Source organism: Tasmannia lanceolata, unplaced genomic scaffold (assembly GCF_043159265.1).
Source record: "Tasmannia lanceolata isolate RefF3 unplaced genomic scaffold, GAP_Taslan_0.1 ptg000016l, whole genome shotgun sequence".
Classification (NCBI taxonomy): domain Eukaryota; kingdom Viridiplantae; phylum Streptophyta; class Magnoliopsida; order Canellales; family Winteraceae; genus Tasmannia; species Tasmannia lanceolata.
In genome coordinates, this window is record NW_027518693.1 from 11,988,468 (window position 1) to 12,002,481 (window position 14,014).

Below are 14,014 nucleotides of genomic sequence, written 5' to 3' on the forward strand. Positions count from 1 at the left end.
TCTATGATTTGTATCTTGTGTGCTCTGATACCATGACAAACTGTGCATAATCAACCATTCGTAGAGACAAATGAAGAAAGAATCAGAGCCCTAGGCCTTTGCATAAGAAAATGAGAAATGGGAGAATCAACTCCAGTGACCTGTCTCCCCTTTGTTGCAGTCTTAAACCCCTTAGTTCTGTTAAGTGAATTCACCCATTTAATTTTTCTTATCACGGTCCATACAGTTCCAACCCTAAAGATCAATTAAAAAACAATAATCCAACCTTCCAACAATCAAACTTACATGGTACCGATGTGAGCTACATTGTAAATTTTATTTTATTTTCCGCGAGTATTTTTCTCAATACAGAACTCGCTCCAAAACAGTAACCGAGTAAGCTCTCTTATCATTGGCACAAGAAACATATTTGCAGTCCCAAAAACCATCACCACTTACTATTTTAATTACGAGGCACACTCTGCATTATGACTTATGAGTTAAAACAAATGGTTAGTTGATTCACCGCCATAACCTGACTATCCCCGAACAAACATACTATGCCCTTATGTAGAACATGTGACTGATCGTTAGAGTTATAGGCATACTTGTTTTGACATACATGCATTTTACTTGTATCTCAAGTCTATTCCTTGGTAATTATGAGATAGCAAGACAAGGAATCAGAGTATACAAGAAAGCATACAAAAAAATTGTTATTGCTTAATATTTGCCTCCCATGTTTTGTGGCATCACATGAACAATAAATCTGAAGCAAGGACTTAACAATCCAACAACCATAGTTCAGGAATTGTCTGAATTTGCCCCAAGATATGGCAAACTTACATTGTATTATTTGCAATAAAAAAGAAAATGCAGATAAAAAGAGACAAACCATGGTATGTGTTTTTCCGGAACGAGTTTGTCCATATGCAAATACAGACACATTATATCCATCCAATGCCGATTGAACAAATGGCTGAACATCATGGAAAAATTCACCTGCATGTATTAAGTACAACAAATTCAGATAATTACAAACTAGTAAACAGAAGATACTTGGACACAATCGCTGTTTGTGCTACAGTAATTAATATTATATGAATTCTGATTTTCTTCTTCTTTGAATAGTAATGATTGTATTAAAAAGGACCAAGATGGTCAATTACAATACAGACCCATAGAGAATGGGCCAAAACTGAAAGATTACAATGGAGGGAAACATAAGATATTGGATCAAGGAAGGAGGAAGTCAAACTGCTCGATATTCTCCAAATACACCCCTCCCTCGCAAGCTTATCTGCATCCCCATTAGCTGATCTTCTTATTTTCTTTTTTATTATTTTCTTACTTTATGATTATTTTCTATTTTATTACTAATTTTTTATGGGAGATGATATTTTCACACACACACACACACCCCCCCCCCCTTGCATTATGTATGCGCCCCCCTTATGACGTGATTTGATGTCAAAAAGCGTTAAAGTTGCCCACTGTTCCTGTCAAATCACGTTATAAGGGGAGCGCATGCGTAATGCAGGGGGAGTGATAATATCATCTCCCTTTTTTATTATTTAATTTATTAGTAGTCACTAGCACTAGAATTTTTTTTCATTCGAATCAAATTTTTTTAAAAAATGATCTTGTTCAGGAAGGAAAATAATAACTTTGACTTCTCAAGAAGATCACACATGGAAATCCACGTAATCAGATTCAGAGTTACCTAGTACAAGTAACGTATGTTCTCTTACCTTGTCCAACATGAGGCCCATGCACCCGATCAAACTCAAAATCCTTCTTCAGGTTAGTTACAGAATCATCACCAGTATTTATCCGAATGGTGAAGTCATCAGGAAACTCAGCCACAGAAGGACCCTCGTCTTCAAATAAGGGTCTTACACGACAAAATACCTTAATGTTTCCTGAAATTTTCCATCTTACTTTTCAAATAGATGACAAACACAAACAGCAATGTAAAGCTTAAAACCCTTAAATACAGAAACAATGAGGAACCAAATATTACTTTTCCACACGAATCAATAACAAAAAAAAAATGGATGACGAATATATCAAATTACAAGTGGAAAATTCACAAAAGATAGTACCTTTGGCTGTCAACAAGTCATTAAACAACCTTTTCTTCTCATTGATCAATGGAGCAACTCTGGACTCAGATTCAAAGGCAACTTGATCTGAAATCGCATATGATTTCTAAATCAGTTAAATTAATTTTCCTTCCAGAACATATGACCAATTAAAAGTATAAAACTGTTATGAAAAACAAAGTGTGAAAACAAAATATTTAAGTGATAAGACTAGAACCAAAAAACATATAGCATTGAAAAACTCCATATCTTTGGAGTGTTCATGGGCCAGACCACACAGATCAATCGGACCCAAAATTTACCTTGTAATCAAACCAGGCTTGGATTTGGGCTATTCATTCAAAAGCTTTGCCCAGACGGCCCACAAACAACCGTATAAAAATATTAGTAACCTTACTCAAAGTGGCTGCAATCCAGAATCAAGCGAAACATGATATACAAGCAGGAGCAAGCTGAGACAGCAACGAGAGATGGTTCTATACACAGAGCATCGAGGCAAGGAAAATGTTTTACTACTTGTTAGAACAGTGCCATGAGGAAATATTGGAGTCGTGGGATGTACTTAATGGAACTCTTAGTCTTAACATTTCGAAGGTAAGTATTTCCATTGCTTGGAGATTTGCCCATTGGTTTGATGAAATTCAAGATAAAATAGGAGGCTCAGAGGTTAATTTCATTCATTTAAAGAGATCCACCAACAGGGATGTGGATCGAATGTGGAGGGAAGATGTTTCCAGGGCTATCAGGTTTTTAACTTGTGGCCACCATGATTAGCCTTGATTCGATACTCTTGTAGAGCAAGGGGGGCTCCTTGTATTTTTTATTTTTTTTTATTTTTTTTTAAATGACTTTTATTAATAGCAAAAACCCAAAGCGGACAAGATGTCCCCAGTTACATAAAGGGACAAGCCCTACACATAACACTTGAAACAAAGTTACATAGTTTGATCAAGGAGGAATAACTATAGTTTCCCCATTATCCCGTCCCTCTGTACTTCGCCAGATGATCATAGCCTCTAGCGTGACTCCCTCTTTTGCCAATTTGTCCGCCTCTTCGTTTGCGGAACGCCTTCTATGCTCAATCTTGGGGTTTACTTCTCTAACCAAGTCTCTTACTTCGGCAATCACATTCTGGAGCCACCACGGACCTTTCGACTTCTCCAGTGCCAACGCAATAGCATTAGTTGAATCGCCTTCAATGATTAGAGGATGTGACAAATTACTTTTATACCATTTGAGACCGAATAGCATGGCCCTCACTTCCACCTCATTTGCATCAAAATTCCCCACTGGACCCGAGAAGGACATAATCGTTTTTTCAGTAGCATCCCGTATTATACCTCCAATCCCCGCTTTTCCAAGATTATCAATTGAACTCCCATCAAAGTATAGCTTTATCCAACCCTCCAGTGGCGCGTTCCATTTTGGAAAGGCTTGTTCACCATCTTCCTCTCCCTTATAATAGCGTTCCAGTTCCTCATAATTTCCCCCAAACCATAGCTAATACCACTTTTTCCTTTTACCCAGCTGATGAGATCCACCTTGACATTCATAGCAACCCTCTCATTGTTGTTCTCTTTTTTCACCGAAGATACAATTGTTCCTTTCCTTCCAAACATTCCATATGATAACGTATAGAAGAACTTTCCAAAACTCTTGGCCAATTTCACCGAATAAACCTCCGGTCCAGTTAAGTAATATCCTGCGAACTGTTTTAGGAAACACCCATTGAACCCCAAAATACTTCATCGCACCCGTCCAAATTTTGAACGAAACCTGACAGTGCATGAGTAAATGATCCAACGACTCTCCAGATTGTTTACACAACACACACCATCCCAACATTTGAAAACCCCTCCTTTGTAATCGATCACCCGTGTTTATCTTTTTATGAACCACGGTCCAGGCAAAAGCCGCAACCCTAGGTGGAGCAGCAGTTTTCCAAATGCCGGCCCTCCGAGACACCTTTTTGTTTCCGTTATTCAACGAAGAAAAGAAGGATTTAACCGAGAACTCACCTTGAGCTTCCGGAATCCATACCCGCTCATCAAGTTCATTAGGCGAACAATAATGAACATTCAGATCTTCCAGCAAAGATACAAATTCCCAATTTCCTCGTCCTTCAAGTTTCTAATGAAATTGTCAAATACCATGGATTCGCCGTTTTCTGCAATTTTAAACAGATTGGGAAAAGTTTCATACAATGGCATTTCCCCAATCCACCAGTACATCCAGAATCAGACATAGTTGCCTTTACCGACTCTATACCTTACAAAGTTTTGGAATTCCACCATCAATGAGTAAATTGATCACCAAGCTCCTGACCCCTTTACTACTTTTGGTTTCCGGGCATTCCAATCCCCCACTTCCCTCCCATATTTGTCTCCAATAATGCTATGCCAAAGTGACTCCTTTTCGTTACCATACCGCCACAGCCATTTACCGAGAAGTGATTTATTCCTCAATTTGATTTTCCCAATCCCAAGTCCTCCATGTTTTTTTTGTAACTTCGTTACCCTATTCCACTTCATCAGATGTTTGATTGTTTTTTTCATACCATCACCTTCCCATAGAAAATCCCGCTGTATTTTCTCAATTTTACAAGCAACAAAAGCTGGTACTTATGACATAAAATATAAGGGCATATTTGCGAGTGTCGCTTTGATCAAAGGTACAATGACATAAAATATACGGGCGTATTTGCGAGTGCCGCTTTGATCAAAGTTATTCTTCCTTCGAGAGAAATATATTTCTTCTTCTAAGTAGCTAGTTTACGCTCTAGCCTTTCCACCACCAGATCCCATTGAGCAGCCTTTGGTATCCCAAACCCGAGTGGTAATCCCAGGTATGAGATCGGTATCTCACCTTCCTCACAACCCAGAATATCCGCGTAAAGCATCAAATGTTGACGATCCACATTAATTCCGGCCAGAATACTTTTGCACAAGTTAATTGTAAGGCCTGACATTATCTCGAACCATCGGAAGATTCTTTTGTATAGCTTGTTTTCTTTCATTATTTGTCTATGACTTGAGGACACAGACACAAGTATCGTGTCGGACACGACAAACCCCAAAATTTTAGAAACGGGGGCCCGGCTAAAATAGAAAGTATATATAATCACGATTTGACGATATGGATTCGTATGTCGAATTTCGACACGGATACGAGTTGTCTGACGTAGCAATATCTAAAAATCTTGAAATTGTGACACATATATACACATAAAATTATTGATTACTACACAAAACGTGTCCACACGCCCACATTAACTGTAACATTCCTAGCAGTACATTTAAAAGTGTCCAAAGGAGTGTCGACAGGAGTGACAGCAGGACACGTGTGTCAGCAATAAATTAAAAATGTCGGCTAAATCATAGTTATTTGTACTCTTGACCTTCTTCGTTGCGGGTTATCCCGTTTTATTTCTAATATATTCACCATTCAAAAAAAAGCGTTTCCAAGAAGCTCTAGTCTGGCATAGAGAATAGAAGAGATGCACAAGGAAAGTAAAGTTTGAGAGAGAATAAAATCCATTCTCTTCTTCTTTCCTCTTCTTCCATACGAATTGCATGTGGGAGGATTATTAAAAGTTTAACATGGTATCCAAGCAAGGTTGATCTTGAAAAGATTTCTGTTCATCAATCTAAAACCCTAGTTTTTAGTATTCTAATCTTCCCTTCCAGAGCAGCCCCAAATTTCTTGGATCTTGTGTCTCATCCCTAAACCCTAATTTCATCATCAACAATTCGAACCCTATGGGTATCCGAGTATGGTTGATGTTGGAAAAAACTCTCTAAAAACTAAAACATACAAGGTTTGCTGAACCACTTTAAGATAGACTTAAAATTGTCGAAGAGAACTTCCGCCAAAAATAGAGAATGTAGGAAACCAAGATAGACCTATTATTTTTCTTTCCAAGAAAGTTTAATTCTCATATTTCGGGGTAAGACGTTTAGTTACGCTAGGCAAAAATGGCAGAAACCATTGCAATCTACGCTCGGCATAAATGGCAGAAACCATTGCAATCTCTCTCTCTCTCTCTCTCTTTCTCTCTCTCTCTCTCCGCCCAGCAGCAATACCACTGCAATGGCATAAATGAAGGCAAAAATGGGGAAACCCAAAACCATTAATCTTTACAGAAAACTCACAACCTTATTCTTCACAGAAAACCCACAACATTAATTTTCACAAAAGCCCAAAATAACCTATCTTTAAAGAAATGGCAGAACTTTTTCAACCGGAAGGATTCGTGTCATCCTTTGGTTTGATCCTCGCTTTACAGAAAACCTATGCCACACCTTTGCCACTTCCTGCAACCTTACCTCTTTTACCTTCTAACGAGGGCGAGTAGATGAACTGCTAAAAAGTCTCTTCTACTTGGCATGATTGATAGTGATCCACGACGATGGAAATGGAGATTTTCCTGATCAGCTGAGAAGCTTTTGTTGGGAAAGGTGGACAATCAACGACACTTCTGCTCCAGATTCAGCCTCTCTGCCCTCTCTACCCTATCCAAACCCTCCTTTGTAGAAAATAACCAGATAAGACGCTAGATCAACCCTTAGAAGAAGGAACCTTCTCTCGGGATGCCGCTCCCACCTCTGAACCTCGATTCGGCACTCCTTAAGAAGGAGCTTCCAGGAAGCACGACCCCAAAGAGTGGGAACTGCTCGCATGACGCTCCCAACATGCTTCTATTACTCCATAAGTCCCACCATCACCAACTTCCATGCATCAAACTCCTCCAACTCTTCAAAGTACTTCATTGGAGCAAGCACAAAGGCTTGTGGATCTTCAGAATGCACGAGGAACGACGCGCTTCCAAACTTAGATGGTTAGAAATTACTCTTCAAAGACGGTTAGAAATTACGGGTTTTTGATGTACTTCATTTTTGAAAGATACATATGAATATGGTTAGAATTATTATTTTTTGATGTACTTGAATTTTGAAAGATATATAAAGAAAATATTACATTACACGCTCCCATGGCACTCCCAAACTTCTAGACCACAAGCTTCCCCGCCCCCTCACCTGCACCCGCACCCACACCCGCTCCGTGCTTCTAAGGATCAACCATTCAAAAAAAAGCTGCTAGATCAACGGCACACGGGCCAATATCTCAGCCATGGAGATCCCGCAAGCTACTTGTTAAACATGCACTAAATCTAAATGGAAGAACGTAAAATTCCAGAAAATTGTTGCAGATGAACCAAACGCTATAAAAAAGAAATCCATAAAAACAAAAACAAAATAAAAAAAGGTTTCCAGGATAATTTTATATCATCACAAACCCCTAGCTCTATCCCTCTCAACCATTCGAGTACCTAACCTTAGCCACGTCTATCTTTTAATCCCAAATCCTAGCCATAAAATCGCATGTGATACCCAAATACAGACACGAGAACGGAGATTCGACTCTTCATTTTCCATAATGTAAGGGACAGATGTGGATACAGATATCTCAAGCCATGAGATAAGATACAAGACATCTATAAATAAAGCATCATAAAGCTTAACTAAATTTAACTAAGATGATGGAATTAATAATAAATTTGATATAATATATGTAACCCCCACGTAATCAAAATTATAATTGCAAATATGTAAAAATAACAAGCCAAAAACATGAGAGTTAATTCGAACACAAAGCCAAGTTTGAGACGTGGTAATTATTTTCACAAATAGAAGTATCTATGAAGTATCCAGTAGGAGTATCTGTATCGTTTCATATCAGATACTATACATTGGGCCTCTACAAGGATCTCGGTACCATAGAAAATCAGAAAAACATAGATATAAGTCAACCTAAACTAACTTAACTCTTAAATCTTAATACATTTCAAAACACAAACATCTGTGGAAACTCATCTAGAATGCAAATATATTTTATTTTTTGGTAGGTGGAATGGCAAGAAATCGATGTCGAGACCACAGCGTGACCTTGTCCAAAGTGCTACATTGAATATCAAAATTGTTGACCTATACAATGAGAGAAGAAAGTTGTTTGCAAGGGAATTAATGAAATGGGATAACGCATATCAATTGAAACACATAGCAGGTAGGGGAACGAGTAGATTTGCCTCTAGAGAGTGGTGCAACAGCAAGAAGATCAATTCTTTAGCTTTTTCTTCAACGTTGCTCAAAGGGGAATGCTGAATGAAACATTTTCAAGCGAACCATTTTGTAAGGAACAAAGGAGTTACATGGTTACCCCAAGGACATAAAATCCATAACATGTAAGAGATAAGGTCCATCCAATTTAAGTGATGGAAAAAATGCAACCTCGTCTAATCTATTTTCACATTACAGATATTCTAGCCAAGTACTCCCCTTTGACGCAAGTACTCCCCTTTGACAAACCTTGCCTGATGGTTAGATCAGCAATGATCTGGCCCCGGCCATCTAATAGATATTCTGGCAAAAATTCAGCTCCTACAGCTACCCAATGAGTAGCTGTCAAATCCGGTAGGTGACTTTCCGAAGATGAGTCTGGAAGAGACATGACATAATGCTCTTTCCTATTCACAGTCTTCCTGAAAACAGCATCCTCCTCTCTGTCCCATGGAGTGTTCTTGAGAAGAAGCGCATTCTCACCAAATATTTTGGACTATGCTATGTTTCTAGACGCATTCAGCTCTGGTCGATGTCTCTCCCAATATGGGTCAGCCAGGGTTCGCCTTGATAGAAGCTCCTCAGAATCTCGAATGGGGTGGCAACCCCCAACCCCCCAAAACAAAGGATAAAACAACCAGATACTCCTCTCCTATGTATTCAACCATGATATTGAATAGCAAAATGGCTTTCTCTACTCTTCAACCAGAAAGCAAGCCGCATCCAATAGTTTAAAGGCTGCTGTCATTAGAAGAACCCGCGATAATTTCATAGCTTTCCTTGCCAATGTGGAAAAACCCCATGTTGGTCTGGCATTGAATAGGCATCCCACGATTTTCATCCATTTCGAAGGGAGAGATTTCTGATCCACAGGCGTATCCGACCATCTCCAAAGTTACAACGTTCGGCTTCCAACATGACAAGAAATCATTCCTCTCAGAAATTCGGCATCCTCCTCTCTGATTTACTATGGAAAAGTATCTTTCCATACCCCATTTTAGATATTGAAACCTCTATTTTCCAGACTCCTTTGATCCATTTGAATAGACAGATGAAATCAGGGTTCAATAGGGAGAAGCTCCCTACCAGACACTTCCTCAGCCTATTGACCATCATAGTTGGCGTTGCCGCAAGAATAATCAGCCTATCCTTACCGTCTTTGTCGACTTTCAAAGTTGGGCATGGGTAGAAGATGGTATCGGTCCTGATTGTATTGCTTTTGCGGGGAAAAAGAAAAGGTCCCCCAAAATGGATGAAGAAGAAGATATCCAGGCAGGTACTTTAGAAGGAGGTGCAACTGCAACCATAGTTGCCTGAGTGAGACGCGAGAGCAAGAAGCGATGCGGAAAGCGAAATCAGGAGGAGAGGGTTTAGAAAAGAGAAAATACAGGAAGCGAAGAGCTCTAAAGATAGTAAAGAGAAAATGTGTGGGAAGCATTGTAGAAAGTCAACATGATGCATATAATACGCATTAATGGAAGCAAACAAGAAGAATATAGAAAGAGTAGGATTGTAGGGAGGAAGGGTAAATATAGGTAAGGATTACAAGTAGAAAAGAAGACTTTGTGCGCAATTAGAACTATAAGTTTTAGAAATGTACAGTTTCACATGTTTTATTCATGTATATTTAATTTTACGTTTTTGGAAAAAGACTCACATAATTTTTCCTTGAAACATAAGATCAATTCTCAAGTTTTAGATGCATTCTTTTTTAAATATGTTCCTGCAACATTATCAAAATGAGAAAATTATTCTTTTAAGAAGAAATAATCACCTAAATAGGAAGCATTGTACTCGTAATTAAGAGGAAAAGCGTAGGAAGCTCCTGGGAAGTGCGCTTCCCTTTAATTTGGGAAGCGAGAAGAACCTAGCTTCAGAAGCAAGTTCCCACGAAAGCGAGCTTCCTCCTTATAAAATACAGACAGTAGACCACTTGCATGGTCATCATATGCTGATTATCGACCATTGCGCGGATGTTTATCCATTGCAGATTAGCCATGGAGGTCGGAGTAGAATCTTGAGTAGATTTAGCATATCTTGGGTCTTACCATCCAAGCTCATTGTCCTAGTAAACGTGTTGGCCCATATCCCCTGGCAAAAGAAAGGGAAGATCCTTTGGAATGTCATACTGCTAGCGGGTCTTATGGAAGGAGAGGAATGATCGAATCTTGAGAGGTTTGGTAAAAAGTTTTTATAATATATTCTTGAAAATAATTAGCCTTAACTATTTCATGGATGAGAATTCTCTTTAGTTTCAGGTTTGTGCATACAATCTATGGAATGGATAGAAGGAGATTTGTTCTAGTTTTGACCAAGGAATCATGATCACCCAGGAATGGGAGCCGTCGGATCCAGGTCATCTGAAGCTTGATTTTGATGGGTCAAGTATGGGAAACTTGGGGCCAACCGGAGTAGGCGGACTGCTTAGAAATGAAAATTAATCGGCATTATGGGCCAATCCGGATCCCATCGGGATCACCAACTCTAACGACGCAAATGTTATACCAGTCCTGTAAGGGATCAGACCGCTCGAGAGTGAGCTTATGGATCATGTGGTCGTGGAGGGCAACTCCCTTAATGTGATAGGTGGATAAAGAGGACCCATGCCTTCCCTTGGAGATTCGCTCCTTTGAAGAGATTCGGAACAGTCCATTTGCTTTTGTCGATTCTCTATTTGTGGGCTAATTCTTCTGCATTGACCATCTCAGTCGTGGGCTTTCCCACTTTTATTGCGTTAATATAATTCTTTTTCATTAAAAAAAATTACGGGTGCAGCTATAGGTGCCTCAAATTCCTTACAAAGCAGCAACGTCCTTGACAAGCAAATGAGAAGGAAGAGGCAGGAGCCTTCACTGAGGGGAAATTGAACACAGAAACAATGTCAAGAGCTTCATGGCCATAAAAAAGGAGCTTTCCTATGATTCGTGGACACTAACTGAAAAAAGAATACACAAGTGAACTGTTGGAAGAAAACACAAGAGCTATCTACACCATGAAGCTCATGGCGATGGACTTTGTAGCTGTTGCATGAATCGTGAAGGGTAAGTATCTCCTCTTCTTTTTTCTCAACCTTCCTTCTTCTTCCTCCTCTTTTTATTTTTCGTCCTATCTTTTTCTTTTTTGCTTTGGGCAAGATCTTATACCTATGTTTTTATTTGATATGACATCTGCCGGTACGTGGGTGTATTTTTAAAAATTACTGTGGGGCCACCTTGTTCGAAGATCAAAACCATTCATTGGCTGGCCCCAACGTAAATGGGCTGCGCCTCAAAAATCAACTCCGTAGGATGATCCTAACCCACGATCTTTATAGGATTCTATAATGTGCTATCCCTCTACAGATTGGACGGTTAGGATTAGCCAACAGAGATGATTTTCAGGCACAGCATGTTGGTGTTGGGGCCCAACAAATGAATGGTTTGGATCTTCGAACAAAGTGGGCCAGTGTATTTTTTTTAAATACACGCACCTATGTGCGTTCCCTTTCTAGATCGAAGGGCGAGAATCATCCAATAGAGATGATTTTTGAAGCACAACACACTAACGTTGGACCCCAACAAATGAATGGTTTGGATCTTCAACCATGGTTGGCCCCGCTGTATTTTTAAAAATATGCACATGTGTCGTCCCTTTACAAATCGGAGGGCTAGGATCATCCTATGGAGATAATTTTCGAGGCACAACCCATTTATGTTGGAGGCCCAACAAAAGAATGGGTTGGATCTTCGAACAAGGTGGGGCCCATTATATTGTTTTAAAATGTGTGCATCTATGTGGTTCTGTTCTTGTTTTTAGTCATGTCCATGTTTCTAGATTTTGGGGGGTTGTCGTGTCCGACACTCATGTTCATGTTCATAAATCATAAAAGTTTTCAGGCTTTCAAGTTTCAAAAGAGACTTGGTAGTCAGTGTGGGGAAGAGAAATTGTTAATTTGTGAACCGAGAATGAGAAAGACAGAGAAGGGGGAGAGGGGGTGAGACTTGTATGGGAATGGGGAGTGGGAGACTTCATTTCCTAAGATTAAGAAAGTCGAGGGGCAGTGACATTCTCTGCTTTTCCAATGGAGAATAGGGAGAATTCAGGAGGGTGGGATCCTTTGCCCAAAGAAGGGGAATCAAAGAGGGTTTGGGAATGACGGGGTTGACCATCTAAGTAATTTTGTAGTATGTCAATGGTTTCCTTTTAACAAATTCTAACATTAAAAAAAGCCTTTTTGCTTCAAACAAGTTCTCGTCTCGTATGAATCTTCCTCTTTTTTTTAACGATTCCGCTCCCATGAATCTTCAAGATATAAAATATGATAACTAAAATATAAAGCAAAAGCAATAATGCATAAGTCAACAAAATGTAGAAAACAGCAGAAAATTGTATGGAAGTTCATGGTAAGTAGTGTGACAGTACCATTATATGTGATTAAAAAACAAAAAAATATATCAAAAAATTTATTCAACATATCGCTATCTAATGGCATTAGTCATACTTGCTTGAAAAGTTAGAGATGCCATAAGTAACAACCAGTGTCAGCATGCAAACTTTCATACCATGAGCAAAAGCGGACTCTGCATGATATGCATCGCAAGGAAGATATTCACACTACCCAATTCTTACAGGTATACAAAATCTAGTGTTCTTTAAACACTAGAGCTGAAAATATTACATGACACAAGACATTAACAACACACCCTTCTAAAATCCACAAAAAACTTCCTAATAGTCATTGCATAAAAGGAGCTCCCTTTAAGTCCCCCACAGGAAACCATAAATTGTATTTTAATGCTTTACCTAGCTTGCGAGCCTTGTCTGCCAGAAGACCCAGGTAGCGTGTAATTCGATCAAGTTTTGCATGAGAGTACTCTTGCAGGTCACTGGCTTCCTGTCTCAGCTCCAAGTAATCTTCTCTTGCATGCTATCAAAACATGTGTTACAAGATCGTAAGATTAATGGAAGAAACAATTAGTTACTATAATAAAACAAAAAATGAATATGATGCCAGACATACGTAGATCCATACCCAAACACATCCTAATTCTAGACTGACATTACCTTGCCACAATGTTTCTCAAGTTATGACTAGCATTATCTTTTGGAGATCTAAAAAGAAGAAGTATAACAAGAGTGCAGTTAAAAAAGGTATGAAATATATTGTTATTATAGAGAACAGATCCGGAAGTAAAGAATTAATAAATTATAGCAGCAAAATAGATGAAGACTTGAGGATAGCCCAAACAAACTGCAACAGAGAATGGAACCACCCTTCACATGGAGCGTTAGTTCTCATTCAAGAAAGTCGATTTGGTAAACCAAGATACCGTTTACAAATCTAGAACAGATGGTGTAATGGGGATTCTTAATGCTTCCCATCTAGTGGAGAATGATATCCCCACTTGAAGATCTATACTTTGGATCTTAATGGCTAAAGCTAAGAATAGGGGCAAGCCCCTTAGCCTGGGTAACTGGAATGCCAATGGTTCTCCAATCTAATGTAGTTCAAAATCAGTTTTGAAACCTTCATGAAATGCCTGAGCTGTGCGACACAATATAAACAGACACGTGCACGACACACACATATATGGGTGAAATTGCACTGAGCAGCCACAAATAAATCTCTCACTGATGTAAAACTTTTATTGCAATGAGCACCCAAAATAAATCTCTCCATTGCAGAAATCACTAGAAACACGAGGCCTACAGCTGAAAACTCCCATCACAAGGAGAAAGCACCCGCAGAAACAAAGATGAATTCCCTCTGGTGGCTGCTGAAACTCCCAATACAGCCCCCGCTATCCATGGCTTGTTCAAGATGAGAGGGAGGTT

At 39.2% G+C, this 14,014-nt stretch overlaps 1 protein-coding gene across 4 annotated transcripts in view; it reads right to left on the reverse strand.

Moving 5' to 3' along the window:
• Positions 1-14,014, reverse strand: part of LOC143848453 (kinesin-like protein KIN-14B) — a 55,872-nt gene that overhangs the window by 39,980 nt on the left and 1,878 nt on the right. For all 4 annotated transcript variants that reach the window (XM_077357403.1, XM_077357402.1, XM_077357401.1 and 1 more), the window contains 4 exons: positions 12,983-13,106; positions 2,085-2,171; positions 1,731-1,901; positions 875-981 (listed from right to left, as the gene is read on the reverse strand). In XM_077357403.1, coding sequence (XP_077213518.1) covers positions 875-981; positions 1,731-1,901; positions 2,085-2,171; positions 12,983-13,106 — 489 coding nt within the window. The remainder of the gene's footprint in view (positions 1-874; positions 982-1,730; positions 1,902-2,084; positions 2,172-12,982; positions 13,107-14,014) is intronic.